Consider the following 22,896-nt stretch of genomic DNA (forward strand, 5'->3'; position numbering starts at 1 on the left):
AACTGAAAGGTCGAGGTGCTTTCATGAAAATGTCGAATTACAACAGTAACTGGGGTGGTAACAGTGCCCAGTGTTCTGGGCAAACAACAGCTGGGCAAACAAGTCACGTTCTGTCTGTCTTGCAATAAAATTGTCTTGGTCATCTCAAATGTGTACTTTTTTTCCCCCTCCTGGTGCTTAAGTGGTTGGGAAATAATAAATGGTTGCCACTTCCCTAAGCACAGGGAGAGGGCTTTTCAGTGGGGTTTCCCACTTACTCTGTGAATGAAACAGGCTTGATTCATCTCACGGTTAATGTACTGTTAACATTTTTCCTGGGTTAGGTGTCACCCAGTGTTGACTCTCAAATACCATTCCAAGTTTGTGCAATGTCTCTCAAGTGCTGTATTTCAGTTGCCTTTTTACTGATCTCTGTTTTACACTAGAAAATCTTCTTACGTCTGGGTGATTTCCTAATGGATAAGAAAACACCTTGGGAGTTCACTTACTGTATCTTGCATTTAAGCATAGGATGACTTGGCTGGTAGGCAGCCTTTCCCTGATGTTGTCCTTCCAAATCCATGTTCATAGTGACCAAAACCCATGGAAGATGCATTTGCTAGGGGATGCTTTCCTTTCTCTTTTTTTCCAGTAAGTGGGAGGATTTCCCCTTTGTGTTTCGGTGCAGAGAGGAGGATGGTTGCCGATGTTCTGTGATTCACTGCTGGAGACCAGGATTGGTGTCTGGGTCTCCGGGTGTCCCAAGAAGCTTTGTCCAGGCTTGCAGGCTCTTTGAGCAGCGCAGATAATGTGGCTGCTGGTAATTACAGGCCCAGATATTTGAAGCACCTCTGTGGTTTCGGGGGCTCTTGGCATCTCCACCTGCCCATCTCATGAGGAAGCACGCTGTTGTCTGGATGCACAAACACGAGCTGGTTTTTAACGGCCCCTGGCAATTGTTCACTTGCAAGCACGTGGCGGAGATTTAGGATGTAACTACGGCAGTGAGGAGGAATGTGTGAAAAGAGCTTGGAGATGTCAGAGCACCTGCTTCTGAGGAGAGGGCCACGTTAGAAGAGCTGTTGGCTAGCAGTAAACAGTCCTGGCACCCTTGTTTCAGGACTTGGCAGCAGCAGGAGTTGAACTGAATCCAGCTTTACTGCCTGTTCAGTAAGTTGAGGACAAGGCAGATGATTAAGGAAATGTGGGGAAACTGCTACAGAAGCTTTTGGAAAGATAAGAGACTTTGGTCTCCATGTCTGACAGTCTGGCACTTCTCACTAGCATTGAATTCACATGCAAATCAAAGGCAACATCTACTCCCACAGGAAGCTTTATTAATGTACAGGCCTGCTTGTGAATCTCCGTGCTGATGAAGGTTGTGGGACTGACTTCACTCAAATTAATTTCCCTGTCTATCCTCGCCTGAGCACTGTGCAGCACCGGCAGCCTCAGCAGGGCTCCCACGCTGGCATCCAGGGATGAGCTCCGTGCGGGAGTGGCACTGCCTGGAACCAGGGAAGGGGGTAGAGGTGGGATGCTTGTTGGCTTGGATTGTATGGGTGTCCACCGGGTGTGAACTGACATCAGCAAAGTAATTCCATGAAGGCAAACTCCAAACGGGCTTGAAGTATTTTGCGTGTGAGAGGAGAGGGTCAGTGTGTCCCAAGCCAGCCGTCTTTCTTGTGCATGTCCTGTCATGTGTGAGGAGTATGGATGAGGCTTGAAGTGGCAAGGACAGGACTTGGTCTGAGGTAGGAGGGAGGAAAGGCTGAGCAGAGAGAAGTAGAAAGGCAGAGGGATGTGGGGTTGCTGGCTTCACTGTACCACCAAGGACATGGTAGCTACTTGATGCAGACGCTCAGTAAGAACCATACCTGAGCTATAAACAACCTTCCACATCTTAAACCTGAGCTCATCTGATGCTCAGCTTTTATTGCTGTCAGTTATTTGCAAATGAAAAAGCAAAATCTTGAGAGGAGGGGTGGGAAATGCCATTTCAAGCTGCAATTGCCTGAAATGTCAGCATGTTGCCACCTCACTTGCATCTGCCTTGCTTTTCCCTTTGATGTTCATGTCCATCCTGGCTGCTTGTATCCCTGATGTTCCCTCTAGCCCTCTTTTATTCTTTCTAATTCTTTCTAATCCTTTCCTTCCTACCCTGCTCCACCCTCTTGCCATCTCAGGTCCCACCAGGTCTGCACCAAGACAGGTGACAAACTGATATGGAATGGGGTGGTGTAGATGTCACCTTGAATGAAGACCCTCACAGTGGTGGGTGTGAGGGATGTGGGTGCTGTGCAGCTGGACTGGAGCAGGGACAGAGCTCTGGCTTTACTCCAGCAGAGCTCTGCCAGTGCAAGCCTGTCCCCACAGCCAGAGACCCTCACTAGTGTGGGGTCAGTCATGGTAGGGGTTCATGGTGGCAGTGGCCACCCCACCAAGATGCATGGAGCTTTGTGACCAGCTTGAGTGTAGAGAGCAGGCATTTCTTGCATGGCTACTAGTTCTGGGAATCTTCAAAAATTTCTGGCAGCCAATTTAATTGTGCAACCTCTCAGCTGCCAGAACGGATAGAATATGATCATATCACATGAAATGCATGCAGGGTCTGCTATAGCAACTGTATTTCAAAGAGACAACACATATGGTGACTGGTTCTTTTTGGAATAATATCTATAAGTTGATGATGTTTTATTCAAAAAGGCTGTAGCTTGAAAGGTTAGGGATGTTCTGATTGTTTAGTGTATGATTAAAGAAAGGCTTCTGTGGTTTTTTTGGCCTATTGAGTCTAATTACTGGGAACTAAAATGATCATTTGATTGCACATTTACCTGGAATTATTCTTCTGCAGAGCCAGTCTTAATAATATATAATAATATGTTGCGCTTGTACTGTATAGAGCTTCTTGTCTGAGCAGCTCAGAGTGCTTTACAAGTATTCATTAATTAAATAAGCCATACAACACCCCTGTTAAATAGGTGAGTATTTGTTGCCCATCCCCTTAAGTCTTGTAGGTTTTATTTCTGCTGCCTCTGCCCACCCTTGAAGATGCTTTAACAGCTAAATAAGTTAATTGAATAAAAATAAGGTATTTTTTAACCGTCCTTAGCGTTTTCTGTATAAAGGTTTCCTTTGTTGCATTGTATTCTTTGGTAGGCTGTAGGGATTTCTGGTTCTTGATGGTACACCATCGTGGGGGTGGTGGTTGTGTGTGTGAGCCCAGAGCCATGCCCAGCAGCTCCCTGCACCCATTGCAGGTTCAGGGACCAATTTAGAGATGTTATGGGTGCACTAAGCTCCGACCAGCTTGAAATGCAAAATCTAATTTTACCTGCACCGTACCAAGCTCTGCTGGAAATCACATGCACCCTTAGAGAGTTTTTCTGATCCAGTGGAGACTTGTTCTTAAATTGGAAAGGAGGACTTGTTGCCAAAGCATTATAAGGTCTCTCCTCCTCACTTGCCCTGGTCAGCAGTGGTGGTTCTTCAGTCTGCTGAGCTGACCAGTGTCTCTCCAAAAGTAAAAAGATGGGTCTAGGCCATAAAATAACAAGGTTTTATTGGGGGCTGGTGGGTGGGGGGCTGGATTCGAGTTTGCAGACCTTGATATCAAACCTTTCCCAGCAGTTCTGCGCTGAGATTAAACGCTCTGCAACTTGGAGGAGCAAGTGAAACCTCAAGCATATCTGACTTCTTAATTAAATAGGTATTAATTAAATCACTCAGAGAACATACACAGTAGGAGTGGGGAAGGCTTTTCCCCTCCTTCCATGTAGGCATCTTGCAAAGGGACTATTTTTCTTGTTTTACATTAATGAAGTCTTCAGCCTTCCCACTTTTCCACCTACACATGTACTGAACGTCTCCAAGGAGACCAAGGAGGCCCGAGTCCGGTGCTGGTGAATCCTCTGGGAGCAGCAGGCTAGGGTCTCGCCAGCAGAGCCTCAGCTGTCCCACAGTCTGTCTTGCAGGGATCATCCTTGCTGTCCCCTGGCTGGGGAGCCAGCAGGGAGCCAGGGCAGGGACTTGCTCCTCATCTTTTCCCTCTGTCTTTTATCTCCTCTTGATTTCTTTTCCCCATCTGATGGGGAAATCGGGCCTTGCAGAGCAGCAGGCTCCAGTGTTGAGGGACTCTTTTCCTTTGCTTTGCATGACATGTTGCAATAATCCCCCCCCATCCTGCCTGCTGATGCCTTCAGGGTCATGTCCCTTGCCCCTCCACTGTCACACTGTCCCTTTGCTGCTGTGCCCCCTCCCACTGAGTCCCCACAACTGGTCCATCATGAGCTGACAGTGATTTTTGTAGGATCATGGAATATCCTGAGATGGAAAGGACCCACAAGGATCATCAAAGTCCAAGGCTTGGATTTTGGTGAGGTGAAATGCTGTCCCTGCTTTTCTTGGCATTCTCTCCAGCTCCTTGCAGCTTTCCCAGCCTTCAGCATGCTTCTGCCTGCTGCTACCTCTCCTCTTTCTCCCACTATGGCCTTCCAGAAGCTTCCCTGATGTTCTCTGGTGCTTGGGGAACAGACACTGATATACAACTGACCTCCTCTGTAAACCTGATCTGCTGGGAGAGGAGGCATCTGAAATCTGAAAGCACAGGAGCCTGCCCATTAGTGAGGAGGGCTGTGAGCTGCTCCACAGGGACAAAAACCCCTCTGTGGAGCTCACCATCAGGATTCCTGCGGTTGTTGAGGCTCCCACCCAGGAGGCAAACATCAGCTGGTGCTGTTTTTCTCCTTAGTCAAAATGGGAAATCAGTGGTGGTTTATCACCCCATTGCATGCAAGGTGTTATTTTTGTGGAAGCCACTGCTTTCCTCAGTGGAGGTGCGTCAGGAGTGAGGCGGTAGCCCGTGACCAGGGATTGCCTTGCCCGTATGCTGTTTGTATAGCTACCCGTGCCCTCTTGGCTGTGAACTCAATTCTCCAACCTCTTTCTCCCTACAGGCTCTCCAGGTGGCACGACAGCTTCTCCTGCAACAGCAGCAGCAGCAGCAGCAGCAGCAGCAACAAGTTAGTGGATTAAAGTCTCCGAAGAGGAATGACAAACAGCCAGCCCTTCAGGTAAGGGGAGCCTGTGAGCCTCCGTGAGGGTCTGGGGCTTGTAAAAGCTGAATAAATGCGTCTTCCATGCAAACACTGGGATGCAACCTTCAGGAGCTTCCTCCCTGTGTCCACAGAGTGGCTGTGGCTGGTGTAAGTGGCAGGAGGATTGATGCTGGGTGCTCTTGAAAGTCCCGCCTGTGGCATATTTACAAATCGTGAGCGTGTACTTTTATTAGCATCTGGTAGGGTTGGATCATGACAAAATGGAATAGCTTTTGTTACTGTGTCAGTGTGCATAGGAGATTTGCATTAACATTTCTGTTTGATTGCTGTTCCATTTGTAGTCTGTGTTCACTCAAACCGTTGATTTGCTGTGTCAAGGATATTGGGAAATACTAGGATATCATATCATCGGTGTGTTTTTTCCCCTTTTATTGTCTGCTGATTTATGGACATCTTCAGAAATAAAATCTAAATATTAGAGGGCTTTGTGCTGTTATGAATTCAGAGAGCTTAAACCAATACAGCGTTCCCAAACAGAAGATGTATGCACACATATGGGGCTTTGGAGTACATTCTGCTAGTCTTGTGGGATAAATCACGGGGAGTTAAAGACAAGAAAGACCTATTAGGTCATGTATCACATTTTCCTTTCTTTTCTTTTTTTTTTTTTTTTGCTATTCTAGTGTTAGAAATCCCTAGGGATGGTGGGACTGCTATTATTTTCCTTCGGATAGTTTTCCATAACAAAGCACACGCTCAGGAACTTACCACTTTAATTCCATCCTCTTGCTCCAAGTAATACTGCTTGTATAAATACTGAGTCAGTCCCTTGCCTTGCCTCGTGTTCACACTCCTCAAACATCTGAGATACTAACATGTACTTGCCAGTTTTGGCAAATTATATGTATCTAGTTCTTTATGTATTTCGTAAACTGGCACTTCCAGACCCTTGACCACTTTGCTGGTTTGCAGCTGGTTATTGCTTTTATTAGTGCTTTCTGCAATTGCAGCATGTCAGTGGATTTTTGATAATAAGGTCCTGAATGCAGCAGTTCAGCTGCAGTTGCACAAAGCCCTGTAGCTGGGACATTTATCTTATCTCTCTCTTCTATATCTGATGCTTCAGCCTCTGTAGCCCCAAATTCTTTCCGGATTTTTTTTTTTTTCCTCTTGTTGTCATAGCACGTTGTCAAACTCATGTCTGTTTTGCTCTTTCTACTTTTTTTTTTTTTTTTTTAGTTTGATATACTATCACCATGAGCTCCCTGACAGCATTGCTGCTTCTCTTGCCTTTTATATGTGCTTCAGATTATTTTCCTACAAAAATACGGATCCTAGGCTCTTTAAATATGTAGTAGAATATGGAAGGTAAAGCCAACGTCGCTAGAGGCCTTGACAGTAAAGTGAGAGGGCCCGATTCTGTGGTTCTTACCCAAGTAAAGCCGATGGGGACTTCAAGGGGAGTTTTGCCTGAGTGAGGAATAGCTGTTAACTGCAGCCCTTGGTCCAGCGTGGACAACGTCGAGCTTTGGTGTAGTGATTTCATCTTCAAAGCATTTTGCAAATACTAATCTCCAAAACATCCCCAGAAGGAAAGTCTGATAAGTAAGTAGCATTATCCCAGTTCTGGACTGGGAAACTGAGGGATGTGGGTTAAGCGACTCACTTAGGATCACAGAGGGAATTGGGTTTAGAGGTAGGATTAAGATTCATGAGTTCCTGGCTCCCACCCCTGTGCTCCGGCTGCTGGACAACACCTCGTGCTTTACAGCCGGGCTGTTATTCTTTTGGAAAGTATGAAGCATTTTGTCATTGGGCAAATATACGTTTTATTGGCAGCGTCGAGAGCCATAATCCAAAGCGCTACATTAATGCTTTCAAAAATATTTTATTTGGTAAATCCATAGCTGATCCATATGCCTTTTAATAGACTCTTCCACTGGGGACATTTTTAATGAGAGATTGTGCTGGCTAGGTCCAGTGTCAGGTACTAAAAGAAGTGCTTTGTTGTGCAGATGTCTTAAGAATAGCTCCAGAGGATGAAATATGACTGTGTTGACCTTTCAGCTGTGAGCTTATTTGTCAGGATTCAAATAAGTTGAAAGGATCAAACCAAACAGTTTCCGTAGTCAGACTGGGAATTGTGTTGCAGAGGTCAACAGTGAAGGCCACATAGCGGATTCCATAACATAGCCAATTGTTGGTATGTATTAAAGTACTGGAGCAGCTCCTGCAGTCAGAGACACAATTAAAATTCTAATTTATTAATGTATACAGAGAGCTGGCCCAGCCTGTCACTCACTGATTCAAATGACTGCCCAGTCTTTTTTTTTTTCCCCCCTTCTCACTCCTGGCGCTTTTGCGGTTCTGAAACATACTGGAAGTCCTCTTGGATGTAACATCCCCAAGTGCATCCCTGTAATGAAAATCTGTTGCTGAAAGGAAATGGTGCTGCTGGGGGTAGAATTTTTGAGTACAACTGCACCCACACCCCCTGAAGTCAGATGGGGCCATGCCGACGAGGTGATACCTATTCCTGAGAGTACATAGAATAAATGTCAAGGGGGGGGGGGAAAACGTGCCCGTTTTTCACACGTTTGTTTAAATAATGACCAAGTTATCTTTGGGCTTCACTTACAAAGATAGATGTCTCATTCAACAGCAACAGCAGTTAGCAGTCACCTGGGTTTTGTTGTGACAAACAGGCTTCATGTATAACAAGAACACCATAGGCATCGCTCATCCCTGCTGTGCTTGGCGAGGGCACTGGTGAGCAGCGCCCGGCACGAGTGCTGGGGAGCTTTGCATGGAGCAGGGAGGAACACTGTTTGCCTGGGCTGCTGCTTCTCCTGCTGAAATGCTCCATGGCCCTGCCTGCCCCAGGAGAGGAGGCCGGTCCTGGGGCTGGAAATGCACCCTCTAAACCCCACTGCCACAAACAGATGCAGAAAATTAATCTAGTATATACTGTGTAGCTAATCTGTTGTCACCTCATGGATAATTTTCCTCTATTCCTTCTTTATTCCCTGGTCAAATAGCCACGGTACTTAAATATATCCCAGCATCCTGTGGCCACACTGGGACATGGTGTCTTTGATAGTGTTTAATGACAGCAGGCTCCTGCAATCCTTTTAGGGGGTCTCTTGATCTTGGCAACTCTACCTGAAGATCTGCTTTTAGCAAATCATGAGATACTCAGTGTATACGAACTTGGACGCAGGACTGGAGATGTGCTCTGCTGATAGCTGAAAAACCCCAAATCTCCAAATACACGATGACTCACATCTTGAGCCTATCGCACACTGCCGTGGTTTAGATTTGGCAGGGACCTCCGGTTTCGCAGCCTGATGACACAAACAAAAGAAAATTGAAAGTTAAGAAATGGATTTAGTAACCAGCAGTTGGGGAAAGAACATAAAAAATATCAGTCCCACAAAAATCACTGGAAGCGAAAAAAAGACTAAAGGCTGTTTGATAATATATTTTCCATATACATTGGATTTCCTTGAGTCTGGGAAACAAATAATTTAACAGACCAGGTATGCTTAGGACTTTGAAAATGTGCACATTTTTCCTGGCCAAGATAAATATATCTGTATTAATAGATGTATTGATTAAAATTTGCAGCTTTAATTGCCGATGCTCTTAACGATTATTCATTTTGGTTCTTCAGGCATTTTAGTGCTGGCAAAAGCACACAGATTGGAAACAAATCAAGAGACACATTTTTCTCCCAAGAAAGTAAAAGTGCATGTGTGTTTTGGCAATACTAAAAATACAATTTTTTTTAAAGATGTAAATGTTGTGTGTTGCATTGAGCTGGAAGTTGGATACTGGACTCAAAACAAATTTAGGATGTCCAAATCAGTATCTCGCAACTGAAACCAATCACTTGACTTTTTTTATGTTATTAAATGAGATTTCTTGTCTGATCATTAACCTGCATGTGTTTGGAGAGAAGAAGTAATGAAATTACTGGGATGGAAACTTTTGTTTTTGCTTGGCAAAACAAAAAAAATAAGTCTTCCCTTTAAGTCACGGCCAAGAAAAGAATTTGAATTTGGTTTAAATTCTCAGGGTGAGACCGGGGTAGGCTGAGAGGACAGAGCTGTCCTCGCCTTTGCATACCGCTGCTTTTTAAAGCAGCCTTTTGGCTGGGCTTTTGTAGAATTTAATTTGCATGCCATATTATCTTAATATATCGTTCCAGTATCTTGAGAAATAGAAGAGGGTGAGAGGAAAAAATCACTGTAGCTTGATGTTGGGGGAAATTATTATTATTGTTTTTTATGACATTAGAAATCATTAGTTTGACAACATAATAAACACTGAGAGGTGAAGGGCGGGGTATGCTCCGTTTCACTTGGAGCTCACAAATCTCAGTTGTGTTGTCTCAGGTTTTACACCCAGGGAACCTTTTTTACATAGTGGTAAATTTAACAACTGGTAGAGAAATTGTCTCAGCAGATAATTTGGCAGAAGAAGTAAATTTGCAAATGTATTTATTCTATTTGTATGAGTATCTCTCTGTTTCACCCTTCAATACGGGAATTGATCCCAGTTTGGCCTCAGTCAAGCCAATGGGAATTTTGGCACCAACTCAGCTTGGGTCAAGATTTTGCTTCTGCAGGGTTTAAAGTTTGCCTATGAAAATTTCACTCAAATCTTTCATTATCTGTTTTTAATTTTGGAAATTAAGCAAAGTTGAGTTTTGCTGGTTTCTACTGAAGAACCCCTTAGTTCTTTTATTTTTCACCCCTATGCCCAGTTATAAGTGTTAGTCAGTTCTTGGAATGTGTCTGTGAAATGCAGACATCATCCACCCCACAAACAGAACAAAATCTGAGTCAGATCCTCAAAATTACTTGATCAGCTTAAAAATTTTGATACTGAGGGGTTTTTTTTCATGACACCTATGGGTCTTTTTTGCTGCCTTTTTATATATTTTTAAAGCATTTACTATTCAATTTTTCCAGCTTTTTCGACTGAGCAGAAAGGTGACAAATATGTTTATTCTTTAAAAAAGCCTGTGATTCTCCTGTAATATCATGATTCAAAAAAATGAAGCTTCTAGGAAAATACCAGTATATTGGGAGAGCTGGCAGTGTGAGTTACTGTCAGCAAACATGATTATTCTCATTTTATAGCCGCATAAACCCTGACAGAGAGATATTAAGTGACTTGCCCAAAGGTGGAGAGCTGCAGGCCCTCAGTGGTGTTGAGGTGTGCAGCTCTGCTGGGGCTTTTGGGAGTTTGGCATCTGAGTGTTGGAAAGAAGTCAGTCCTGAGGGGCAAAGTAGAAGCCAGGATCTCTCATTTTCAGCCCTGTATCATATTAGAGCTCCCAAGTATCATTTTCTTGCAGGTTTTCTGCTTTGACATTAAGCATTTATAGAACAGGTTTGTAAAAACTGTAATTTCTGCCCAGGTTGGAAGCAGGGCTGTGGGGCTGGCAGTGCCTGAGCCCAAATGTGCCTTACCCACCTCGGGGAAGGGGAAAACAAATGAAACCTTCCTGACTGGTCAGAAATGTGTAAATTGCTGACAAAATGACACATGTAATTAAGAGTGCTCCTGCCATTTTACCTTGTGGTTTACACCTACAGTGTTGAAAAAAGAGAGTGACTCCCACCTCGCTAATTACCATTATCACTGAAATGGTAGGGTTTGAGTCATTAGTTCCATGTGCATTTAATTAGAGGAAGGCTGAAATTGGATTTAACTTATTACTTTTTCATGGATCACTTTCTTGTCATCACTTCAAATTGGATTGCAGCCCCAGGTAACTAATTATGAGCGCCACAGGATCAAGAGTGAAAAAAAGGTAATTAGGAATAACACTGTTGGACCCTTGCTGGTAGTCCACTTGTGCTTGGGAAGAAATGAGAGCAGTATTTTGTAGTATTACAGATTAGGGAGTTAAAGGTATGTGCTGCTGCCAGGAATGATGGGAGACTGCCCCCTCCTATAGCGGTTTATATGATGTACAGCTGGGTTGAAGATGTTACAGCGACATGGTTCCACAATCAGCTCCTTAATACCGAGATTAAATTTGTAAAAGCAACAGATCGGTTGTAGGTATGAGGCATCTCAACAAGCGGGGAGCCAGGGGTCCGTCCGTGTGTGCTTGCACGGCGCTGCCGAGGCACTCGCGAGCCGCGGGTACCGAGCGCTGTAAGTACAGCGAGCCAGAATTGATAACAAATTAATGAACATATTAATGATCCGAAAAGATCATTCACATCCGACAGGGAGATACATCAATCCGGAGGACAGCAGTGAGCCTGATGATGCGGGGATGTCAGGGATTGAGCCTGCATTGCTGCTGTGATAAAATCAGGAAATCAGGACCTCACTTCTCTTTTGTTTGCTGGAGAGGTTTCTTTTTGTTTTGCTTTTCGTGGGCAAGGCTCGCTTGGTTGGATTGTCCCTCTTTCTTCTTCTTTATTTTTTGATCTTGGAGGTATGATTGCCAAGTCCTGCTTTCTTCAGAAAATACTTTAAAACAAATTGTTTTATTTCCATGTGCAGAACAGAGTTCAGAACTGCAAGTAATCAATTTTATTGACACAATCTGGAAAGAAATGTTGATGAGAGTTCAAGGATGTGAAAGGATTGAAATTTCAAAGTACCCAACACTGAGTGTAGGAAAATTTCAGAAGTAGTTTCATTAAGCAAAGAAATCTATTGTGTGAGGATCTGTAAGAGGAAAAACTGCTCTAGGACCTAATGATATTATAAGGAGGTTGCGGCAGCTGATTTTTGCCTTTAGAAGAGGAAAAGTTTCCTAATTTCTCCTAGTAGTGAATCACAGTTCAAAGGCTAGCACAATTTCCTTAAGTTGTTTAAAATGGCTTTTAATGCTCTGTTAATGTAGGCAAATATTTGTGACTCAGTGTTGGGTAAGTGCCGCTTGCTCATTATTTCCTGATGCAAAGCAAAGGGTAGGAAATTCTATGAACACCATGCAGAGATGCTAAAGAGACTTAAGAGTAACAAAATTCAGTTACGGAAATTAAGTCTTTCTCATTTACTTGACGTTACAAAATAAATCTCGAGATTAAAAGGTATTACCTTTAATACAGAAAAAGAGAATCTCCTTTAATACATCTCAAATTGATTTACAATTTTTATACATAATATTCATCTGTGGTTGAAAAGGGGGCAACCTAAGGTCGAGTGATGTAGTGTTTCCATTTTTCCATATGAGTCTTACTGTGTGTGATAAAAGCAAACTCCTTTATTTTGTCAGTCTGCAGGAATTTCTGATGAAGTGCAGGGGTCACTTTTCTGTCAATTTGAGTAGGCAGCATTTTTGAACTACTGTTTTTTTCCTCCCTCCTACAAACTGTGGCCCCGATATGACACACACACGCACACACACACGCACACTTAGAGTGCTGCAATCTGCAACTTATTAGTGTGTAGTGCTGGAGCCTGTCCAGTGGTTAGAAAATTTCCTGAAGCCTGGAATAACAGCAGCGGGTGCGAGTGCCATCGAACAGAAGTGACAATGAGGGGCAGTCCGGCCCGCCTGGCACAATGCCCAGGCTGGAAAACCAGCTGAGATACTCGAACGCAGGAAGATTGACGCGGTGCATCTGGGAAATGCTCAAAAAGTTGGGTTCTTGAAAAAATTACCTTCTGTGATCGTAAGACATCATCTGTTTTCCTACAGAGATTGTTTATAACAGGGTTTTCAAGCACTTGTCAAATAACCAGGAGTGAAGGAAATAGGCTAAAAATCTCTTACCGTTCAGATGAGTCCTGGTGTAGTTGGAAAAAAAGGAACTCTCGTCACAGAGATCCACAGCTTCCCAAGGCAGAGGGAGCCTGCGAGAAGGAGAAAAGGAAACTCTTAGTCAAAAATGACCCAGCAAGCACAGGCTGTGGGTTGGGGACGGTGATACTGCCCGGGCTGATGGGTGCAGTGCTGGCACGGCGAGGTGAAGTCATACCTTAGAAACTGTTTTGTGTGGTGCTTAGCTTTTGTTACTGAGCTGTGATATCATGGGCAAAATATTATAAACATAGCATGGCTATAGCTTGCTTGTGTAACAAAAGATCAGGAACTTTTATTAAGTTTGTTTTCCTTGTCATATTGTAAAAATTTATTATGTGTACTGTGTATATTAGAAACAGATTTGGGTAATTCTGTCTAAATGAAGTCATCCCAGCTATTTCCAGACTGTCTGTTTTTGGTTGTGAATAATTTTCATACATCAAATGGTTGTCATATTTAGTAGCTCTCTACATTTTAAATAGGACATATCCCATTTTGAACTTCCATGGACTTGAGATGCCTCTGGGTTTTTAAGGTTCTTGTGTTGCAGGAATATTTTCAAGAGCTGCCAGTGGCAGGGCAGGGAGTGCTGGAGGAGTCCCTCGCCTTCCTGCAGCAAAATAACAGGTTTTTCACAACTGCAGTAGTACTTGTGGCTTTCGGCAGCACGCGCTGGAAGAGCCTGCCAGATACCTATTTCAGCTTGTCCCTTTGTGTTCACACTTTGCAACAAATATGTTAAAAAAACACTAAAGGAAAAGTACTGTGTATCAAAAATCTCCGATAAAAGAATTCTCTCAAAGAGTACATGCTGCTACTCTTTTTTTCTTTTAACAGAAGTGTGAAAGAAGTTAATGTTTAAATGTTTAATGTTTTAATTTAAATCATAGACACATCTACATAGCAGCTAAGTTGCTGTGACTTTTTTATTTATTTTTTTAATCCTCAAGGCAAAGTTTCTTTAATCAGGATGAGGAACTGCTGGTGTTCCTCGCACACTGACTGAGAGGAGTTTGCACTGGAGGAGTCTGCAGCGATGAGCACAGAGCAGAATTTTGCCCTGAAACTATCAACTTTGCCAGAAATACTTGAGTTACAGCAATTTGTTTAAAAAGAAGGGAAAAAAAAAAAGCAGGAGAGAAAGAGAGAAGGCATTTTGATCTGGCTTGCTGGAGTGGAGGAGAACAGCTGTTTGCCTCATGTGTTTAAATCTCTAGAGCTAATATTGAAGTTTCAGGGCAACAAGTGCAACATAACAGAATAAGTAGAAACTAAACCCAGGGAAACAATTGGAAATGCTGCTTGGATGTGGCTTTGGAGCTTGACAGTTTTACAGCTGAGTCGTCAGGTTGGCAAAATATTTTGTGGTGTGTGCAGAGAAAAGGCTGTTGTGTTGCTGAAATGTTTTTATTTGCCTGATAAGTGTAATCTGCCTTTTATAAATTACTAATCTATTTAAGGTGTAACATTAATGGCGCATGATCTCAAGTCACTGAAAGCCTGGAAAATTAAAGTAGACTGAAGGCACAAGAAAGAAATGTACTTTGTGTCAGGCTGAAGTTTGATGAAGCATGGAGGAGATGGAATAGATTATTAAATAAACTTTAAGAGGAGATGGAAAAAGCACCAAAATATCTCATTTTGAAAGGAATTAGTTTACTTGATTATATGCAACTGTATCACACTCAGGAAAGTATAAGACAAATGAAAGCAAAACAAAATTTAATTGAGCTATTATTTTGCAGACTTTGGCTCCGTTTCAGACAGCCTAATCAAATTGCGCTTTGCTCAAATAACTAATGTTAAATGCAGTCTACCAACAGATGTTTAAACAGAGACTAATTGGAAAATCTACATCCTGGGTTTAGCGTGTCTAGCTGAAAAAGTTTTGAAATTGCTTTGGAGCGGGGTGGGAAGATGATGGGAGGAGCTCAGGTAGCGATGGGTGCTGGGGAGGGGAGCCAGGAGACAGAGACACTCATGCCAGAGCTGATGAGGTCACCAATGCCACCGAGGTCACTGGTGCTGTAGTTCGGTACCGTTGGCCCCTCAGGAAGTTTTTTCCATCGTGTTGTATCATGAGAGTCATGTTGCAGCTGCGTAGCTCATGCTATGTGCCAGTGTGCATGGAGTAGGTAATGCAGTGAAGCACACGGATTGAGCGTGTTAAAAGCAGTACAAATTATCAAAGCTCAGTGCTTCCTTGCCAGTTCTGTCACTGCCTGACATTTTTTAAGCAGTTGCAGATTTAAGTTATTAACCTGTGCTTTATCTCAGTGCTGAGCCTTTTACGACATCAGTGCATCCGTGTGGACCTCTTGGGTGGGTTGCAGCATTGAGTTGAGCAGCTTGGGCCAGATTTGTCCTGGGTTTAAGTGACAGCATGCAGGGAGTGTGCTGGAGTGGAGAGATCCCACTGAGATGGATATAGCTTCCTACCTCTGATTTTTCTTTCAAATCAGTGTTACACCAAAGTCACTCCAGTGGCAGGAGCCCCTGGAGGTGTTCAAGGCCAGGCTGGACAGGGCTTGGAGCAACCTGGTCTTGTGAAAGGTGTCTCTGCTCATGGCAGAGGCCTTGTAACTGGATGGGCCTTAAGGCCTCTTCCAAACCAGACCATTCTGTGATGATTCTTTTTGGTTTTATTCATTTTGCTGCTTATCAAAACTTTGGGCCAAAGAGTTGCTCATGGTTTGCCTCCTGGACTTTGAGCTGAGTCAGTTGAGCAGGTGCAGTGCACGTTTCCACATTTGCTTGGAAGATTTCATCCCAAGGACTCTGCTGTCCAAGGGACCGGTGTTTTGTGCATTCAGACAGCTAGGAATGGAACTGAAAGAAACTGGGGTCTTGTCAAGAAAAAAGCAAAACTTAGAAACTCTTGTGAAAAATTTCCCATCTTTCATTGGGGGAAAACCCCCCACACCAAACCCCAAAATGAGTAGAATTTCTTCCGCTAATTCTTAATAGTTCAGGTGAATATCTGAAGCAAACCTGTTGGGAGATGCCAAGAGCCAGCCCAGCCTGGCTACAGTGCAAATTTAATCATTTTAGTCCTGTTGGTTTTACTTTAAAGAACAGATGCATGACGACCTGGTGGTTGACGGTTGGTCACTGTTGTCAGTGGACATAGGTTAAGTTGACGAACCTTCCCTGTCCATCCCAACATGAGCTCTTTTTGGGTCAAGGCCTGTTGCCCTGAGCTGGTTTGTAGTCCATACCTTCATTTCATGTGGTCTTCAGGGGATGGTTCCTGTGAGATAAGAATGAAATGCAACATGATGAGTGACCCATGAAGTGCATTAGAGAGGCCCTTCTGTCTCTCACAAAGGTTTGCCCACTGTTGTCTAAGGGCAGTGGCTCCTCAAGTTAATGCTGATGTTATGTGGGCTTAATAGCCAGTATGTAACGGGGAGTAGCCAATCTGTAAGAAAAATAATAATGTACATGTAAATATAGAAATTTCCAATTTTACTGGTTGGAACTCTAGAAAAAGGCAGATTATATTTTATGGCTTGTAAACATCAGGGCAGATATTTCGGGAGAACTGCAGACAGCTGTAATTTTGTGAATGTGCACAAATTACTTGGAAAACAAATATTACTCTGCCTACACAGCTGTATTCACAACTGTGGACCAGAATGCCTTTTGCATGATGCGCACGCCTGGTTCTATGGAACATAATAATGCTCAAATGAAGAAAATGTGATTTAAAAGTGAAGTCAGAATTAATACTTGCTGTGAAAACCTGTATTACTGGCTGAGGTGTTGGCACGGGAGTGGATAAACCACTTGAGGAAAAATGAGAACTAACCAGGACGTTTATTTGTACTCAGATCAAGAGCTGAATGCTCAAACTTCTGTAAGAGAGATGAACGTGCCTGTATCTTGCAGAGATGCCTCATGCTGCCTCTGCTATCCTGCAGAGTAAACACTGAGCTGGATTTGATGGTTAGAGAGGTCTGCAGGACTGTGTCAGGTCACCCGTGGGGAGAAGGGGTGTGGGAAGGAGGTGGGGACTCCCCTGGCTTCACAGGGGCTGTGAATCAGTGAATTGCCCGGTGCTTTTCTTCCCAGTTACCTGCACCCAGGTGGATTTGCAGAACACAACTGACTTGATTTGTGCGCTGGCAGTTCCTTCTGTTTGTCGTTTTCCTGTGATAAGGAGTTCCTACAGGAAGGTATGAATAACAGGAGAGAAGGCAAAGAAAATCCCCAAAAGTAAAAACAAAGCCAAGCAAGAAGGAGTAAAGCACGAGTTGGCAAGAGCCAAAGGCCTGGCACTGATTTTACTTTTAGCTTTGGTGTTTATTCAAAGACTGTGGATACAGGTTAACTTCCTTGGCTCAATATTTAGTGGTGTGTTACTTGCCTTAAACTGGAACAATGAGTGCTTTGTTGATTGGGTTCAGAGATTGTCCCATTTTATTCTGTCTCCTGCATCCCCCTCTCTATCTGCAGGTTTTAAGCAGTTTATTTTAATTTCAGATTTCTCACCCTCCATGGTGAATTGCTGCTGTGCCACCGGCAGCAGCACTTGAGGGACTATTGTTCGTCTTTTCAAAGTGGTGGGAGCACACAGCAGAGCCATTAGCTCCTGTGAAGCTTGACCTTCCTTGATGATATCACACTTTGCAGATTCAGAGCAGGATAAACATTTTAAAGGAGAGGGGAAATATCAGACAGGTTATTTTTCATCAGAAGAGGCTGTAGAAATTTCCTGTGCAAGAGTTAAAAAGGAAAAAAAAAAAGCCATGATGGCACTAGTTGCCTTTCTGTTTGACAGCCATCAAAGTTGTGTCCAGATCAATTAATAGGAGAGGGAATATCTCCTTGCCGTTAACCACGGTGACCCTCGAGCAGACAGTGGAGCAGAAAATCAGTGAAGTCACAGTGCAGTGAATGATGACTGTCCAGATTTTCTCCTAATTTAGCAATGGCAATGATTTCAGTGCTATTAGGAATGGGCCCATCCTGGACAGTTTCTCAGGCTTCAGTGTTTGGAAAGTGCCCCGAAGGTATTGGGGATTTCTCTCTGGAATAGGAGCATTAACATCATGCAGAACATAGTTCAGATATTTTTAAATCACGTTGTCAGCAACTGCCACTACAAGGGAAGGTATGGTTAGGACTTGCATCACTGTTATTTTTTACTTGGAAAGTGTGCTCATTTTGAGTCTTTCACTCATCTGTGTCTACCCAGAGGAAAAACAAACCAATTTCTTCTGGGAGAGCTCAGCAATGGTCACAAGGCCAGCTGCAAAATTGTGGTGGTGGTTTGTTGCTAATTCTGCAGGAGTGAGTGGAGGGGACCACCCTGTCCTAAATAAAAAAAGGGGAAGAAAAACAGAACAAAAATAATTTTAAAAAACCCTTTCAGTTTGTAACTTTGATTTTGTTGGGGGGAAAAAAAAAAAAAGGGCAGTAAGCAGCCTTCTTCCTTGCCCAGAATGCTGTAGTAATTACTGGGGCAGCTTTTCCATTCCTGGTTGCTTTTGCCTCACACCTGTAGGAAGCCTGTTCTTTTGCTTCTGTGCTTTGCCACCACAGTACTTTTATTTGAAAACACAAGGAAATTCAATTTCCTAACCTGCCTCTTGAGTTGGGGCAGTTCTGGCGACAGAAGAGTTGCAAATGGCTCATGTGTGAACAGTTTGGGATGGAGCCGCTCGCACGGGGCCATGCTGAGGTGCGGGAGAGGGAAGATAATTGTAAATATTCTGGTGGGGATCTGATTGACAGCTTATTGTCTGCAGGCAATGAGTAAAGAATAGGAAATGAGTTAAGTGTAGGGGATCTGGCAGGCTGCAGACTCTGCTGATGGCGGCTGCTGTACCCAGCCAAGCACCCGTGGCTCCCAAACCAGCTGTGGCACCCCTCTTTCCAAGGCACCCCTAAAGGGACACCCCTCTGTTGGTCCAAAACGTGTGTCAGATGAGGCCGTGTCTCATTTCTGTTGCTGGGATATCTGAGGTGCCTGAGGTGGTCTCAGCCCCTCTGTTGGGGTGACCCTGTTCAGTGTGTCACTGCAGTGTGTTTCTAACCCGTTAATGTGGGGGGACAACAGGGATGTCCCATGGCACTGCCGGATGCCTGTGGTCCAGAAGCAGAGCAAGAAAAAGAAACATCTTCTCCCCAGCTCAATAAATTTGTCAACACGAGGTCTCTTTGGTAGTTTTACAGTATCATAATATCTGGGGCCAGTTATGTGTGTTTTAAAGTTTTCATTATCCCACTTTTTTTTCCTGGAGTGATGCATGCCCTCAGGTGCAGCTGCCCGTGAGAAGCCCCCAGTGAGCACTTAAATATCACAGAACTGCACGTGCTATAGATAGAAACACCAAACACAAATACTCCATCCCCAATATCTCCCTGTCTGTATTTTTTTTAATCTCCTTGCCTATGTGCATTTAAGAAAAAAAAGAAAAATCCCAGCTTTGCATTGTTAGTGTAGGCTTCTGAGCCAGATTGTACTACAGAGCACACTGATGTATCTTCCCCTGAGGTATGGAAAGATCTATGTGTGCTAAGCAGGTGTTTTCGTTTGTTTAATTGGAGCTGAGTTTAGCACAATATTACAGATAAATGAATTACACATGTTCAGTAATTCATAGAAAGTGAGTGTTGTTTTGCTTAGACACTTGCCTTTGCATCCAGGTTCGCAGGGAGAGCGTGCTGGCAAAGCGGACTGAGGTCTTTTAAAAACAAAAAAATACGTGTGCATGAGCAGAGCCTGACGTCTGGTTGCTAAAACAGCAGTAACTATTTCACCTTTGTTTAAATCGTCACATTTTAAATGTAAATAGTATCCTGTTTTGACAAACTACAAAACCACAGGTCTGAAAAAGAAGCTCACAAGGCCTGTGTCAGTAGTTGGTGGCATCTCTGGGCAGGAAGTTTTGGGGTGAAACACGCTGGTCATGACGACACCAGGGATGGAGAGACCTGGGAACCACCCAAAGGGCTCTGGAGCTTCTCTGGTGTGCAGTGCTCAGACAGTGAATGCACCTGATGATGACTGGTTTGCTTTTACCTTGTTTTTTGTTATTCTTTTTTCCATCTCACTTTTTACTGGGCTTCCCAGGCTCAAGCTGCCACCCCCCTTGCAGAGGCACTGCAGGGTATCAGTGCCCTCAGCCCCTTGCCGCTGCTGTGAGCCAAGACCCCTGGATCCCAGGAAAACCCCCCTGCCAGGAAGAGCACAGAGGATGTGCTGGCCCTGCTCTCGTAGAAGCAGCGAGTGCGAGCCACGGGCAGCTCAAAGGTGCTGCCTTTCAAAGGACGAGCAAAACCGGTCGCTTCTTCTGGGAGTAGTCCCAGCCCTTGGCCAGCTTCCAAATGGATAATTCAACTTACCCGAATTTCCTCTGCAGATTCAATTGTAAACTCTCTTCTCGCTCTCCCCTGCCAGCGTTGTGTATAACTGTGCTGCGCAGCATTAAACAACTGTCACGTGCAGCTCCACAGCCCGTGGAGTTGGAGGCACAGCAAGCAAAAGGTTGTTTCAGAACTTGTGCTGAACTCTAGGGAAGGTATTGTTTGTGCCTTTTCAGTTTGTGCAGTACTTTGGGGCAAGCTTTTAGATTAAAGGTGTGGTTGGAACGTAGGTCAGTGCTGGCAGTGTCAGCACTTGAGGCTGATCCTGAGAGGTGACTTATTCAGGGACATCCTCTCTTGTGGACATCCTCACCTTCAAGTCTTCTGATAAGTGAAATTAAGGCTGTTTAGCTGCATTCCTCATTCATCTAGGAATTTGTTCATGCATCACCTGTAGAGATCTTGTGTATATTCCTTCCCTCCCACCAGCCTCCTGCCAGGTCCCTCCCATCCGTGGGCTACAACAGAAGGGTCTTGGATGGCAGGAGCTGCACTGAGAGCAAAACCAGCAGCCCTGGCCCCCACAGGTATCCCTTTGGAGCTGTGCTTAGGAAAACCTGTGTCCTAGGATGGATCCAGGCGGGCTAGGTGCATCAGCCTGGCTTTCTAAAGGAAGCCAAAGGCACGAGGGGAAGTGGTATGTGATCTAGGAAGTGCTTCTGAATCCTCCAGGTTAAATGGAACCACCACAGTAAATCACAGTTGAAAGTGAATTGGAAGCATTTAAAACTGTTACTTCTTTGAGGCTTTTCCTGCTGCACATGTTGGTATGGGATTGTTCTGCAGGAGGCTCCTGGGGATTAATGTGTGTCCAGATCCGGCAGCAGTCTCAGAAGGTTTGTGGCGGTGTAATCTATAAACTTTTAATTATATACAGAGTTGAGTAAATAGCTTGAAATCTCTTTAAACTCTTTGTTCACTAATGTATATTAAAAAGTGCCCATCCCACATGCACACACACACACACACACACCCTCTTCCTTCCTTCCTTCCTCGTCTTACACCCACTTCCAGCAAGGCTGTGGCTTGTGGCATCCGTCCTTGTGCCGAGAGCTGTGGCCAGAACTCCCCAGGGGAGTGGCCCAGCCAGGGGCTCAGCTGGACACTGAGCCCCTCCTTCTGCTGTCCTCCCAGCATGTGTCTGGTGTCACAGGACAGTACAGAAGCTGTTGACTGTGTCTGGGTTTCCCACTTGATGTGCAGCCCTTTTGGGAGGTTGATTCTCCAGCTTCAAACACTTTAATGAGATGCAAATTGTTTGTGATGCTGCCTTACTAAATGTATTGTAATTTTAAAATCATTTGCTTGTTAATTGTATTTAAATAGCTGCCACTTAGACAAGCAGAAAGTTTCCAGAAAGATAAATTGGGTTTTTTTTTCTTTTTTACTGTGTTTGAAAGCAGCCCCTATGACTTTTCACGGCTGCTTTGGTACAGCACATTCCAAATGGCAGCGTGCCCTGGCCTCACTCAACTCCTAGTCCTCACTCTTCCCCCAAAGAAGAAATACTCCCTCTGTCACCTTTCTGCTATGGAACCACAGTCCCCTCAGAAGGTGACACAGTGGAGTGAGTGGCTGGAGATGTTCAGAGTGGAGATCACTCAGTTTTCCCTCCGTACAGCCAAGTCAACCTAGGATCAACCTAGGTCAGATTTTGGAGGGTGTGATGTGGATGCTGCTATCCCTGTGCATATGGGATTTGAAAGAATCCTGAAGATTTGGAGGATGTAAGTCTTTTGGGATCTTTGAAATTTCCAGCCTGTTTTTATGTGGATGTCTGACTGCTGGGCAGCTGAGGCAAGGTCACCCATCCTCAGCACCTTCAGGGCTCTGTCTTCTACACATTGGATTAAATGGCAAAGTTTCTCTTGGCTTCAGCTGAGCAATATGAGGTTCCTACTGACCTCAGTTCAGCTTGGTTTAGAACTGATTTTGATCCCATGTTGTTGCTAGCTTTGGCATGGAGCAAGCTACACCGTGTCATTTGTATTTTATTTGTGTTTGAAATACCGTCCCGGAAAACGAAAAATAATATTTCCATATCAGTTCATTCTTCTTGTGTTGGCTGGAGGATCCCACCCTGCCAAGGCTCCTGACTCTTGTTTTCCAGCTCCTCCGTGTTCAGTGCTGGACCCTCATTCCGATTCTGCCTTGTTTTTCCAGTGATGTCTCATATTCCCTCTGTTTTCTGTTTGCATCTTTGTTGTGCGGCAGGATCAGTAATAATAGTTAATAATTAGCAGCTCAATAGCACTCTTCACCTTCAAAGCAATTTTAGGCATTAAATCACTCAGTTCTGCTGGCACTATTACAATATTGACTTGTTACTTCACCGTTGTCATTGAGGCAGCAAAAGCTGCATTTTTATGGAGGCCAAAATGGGGTCTTTTTTTTTTTTTAGAGTATAAAATTGGCAAAAAATAAAATTTTCTCCTAGGCTGACACTTTGTTTGCCAAATTTCAGCATAGAGCCAATTTTTAAAGCTGAGTAATAAACACCTGAAAAGTTCTGGTTTATAATGGCAGTGCTGAGAAGCCATTAACTGAATGGCTCCACTATAACACAAGAAAACCCTTAAACTGTCAAAAAACCTGTAGAAGCTGGACGGAGGCTTAGCAAATGTGAACTTTGCCGTGAGCCTGGAGCTGAGAGATGCAAAGGAAACCTGTGGAGACTGGTAACACAGATCATTAGGTGTGTCC

At 44.1% G+C, this 22,896-nt stretch overlaps 1 protein-coding gene across 19 annotated transcripts in view; it reads left to right on the forward strand.

The window, feature by feature from the left end:
- FOXP1 (forkhead box P1) overlaps positions 1 to 22,896 on the forward strand; it is a 383,585-nt gene that overhangs the window by 265,668 nt on the left and 95,021 nt on the right. For all 19 annotated transcript variants that reach the window (XM_048315184.1, XM_048315182.1, XM_048315183.1 and 16 more), the window contains one exon: positions 4,935 to 5,051. In XM_048315184.1, coding sequence (XP_048171141.1) covers positions 4,935 to 5,051 — 117 coding nt within the window. The remainder of the gene's footprint in view (positions 1 to 4,934; positions 5,052 to 22,896) is intronic.

Source organism: Corvus hawaiiensis, chromosome 11 (assembly GCF_020740725.1).
Source record: "Corvus hawaiiensis isolate bCorHaw1 chromosome 11, bCorHaw1.pri.cur, whole genome shotgun sequence".
NCBI classification, from domain to species: domain Eukaryota; kingdom Metazoa; phylum Chordata; class Aves; order Passeriformes; family Corvidae; genus Corvus; species Corvus hawaiiensis.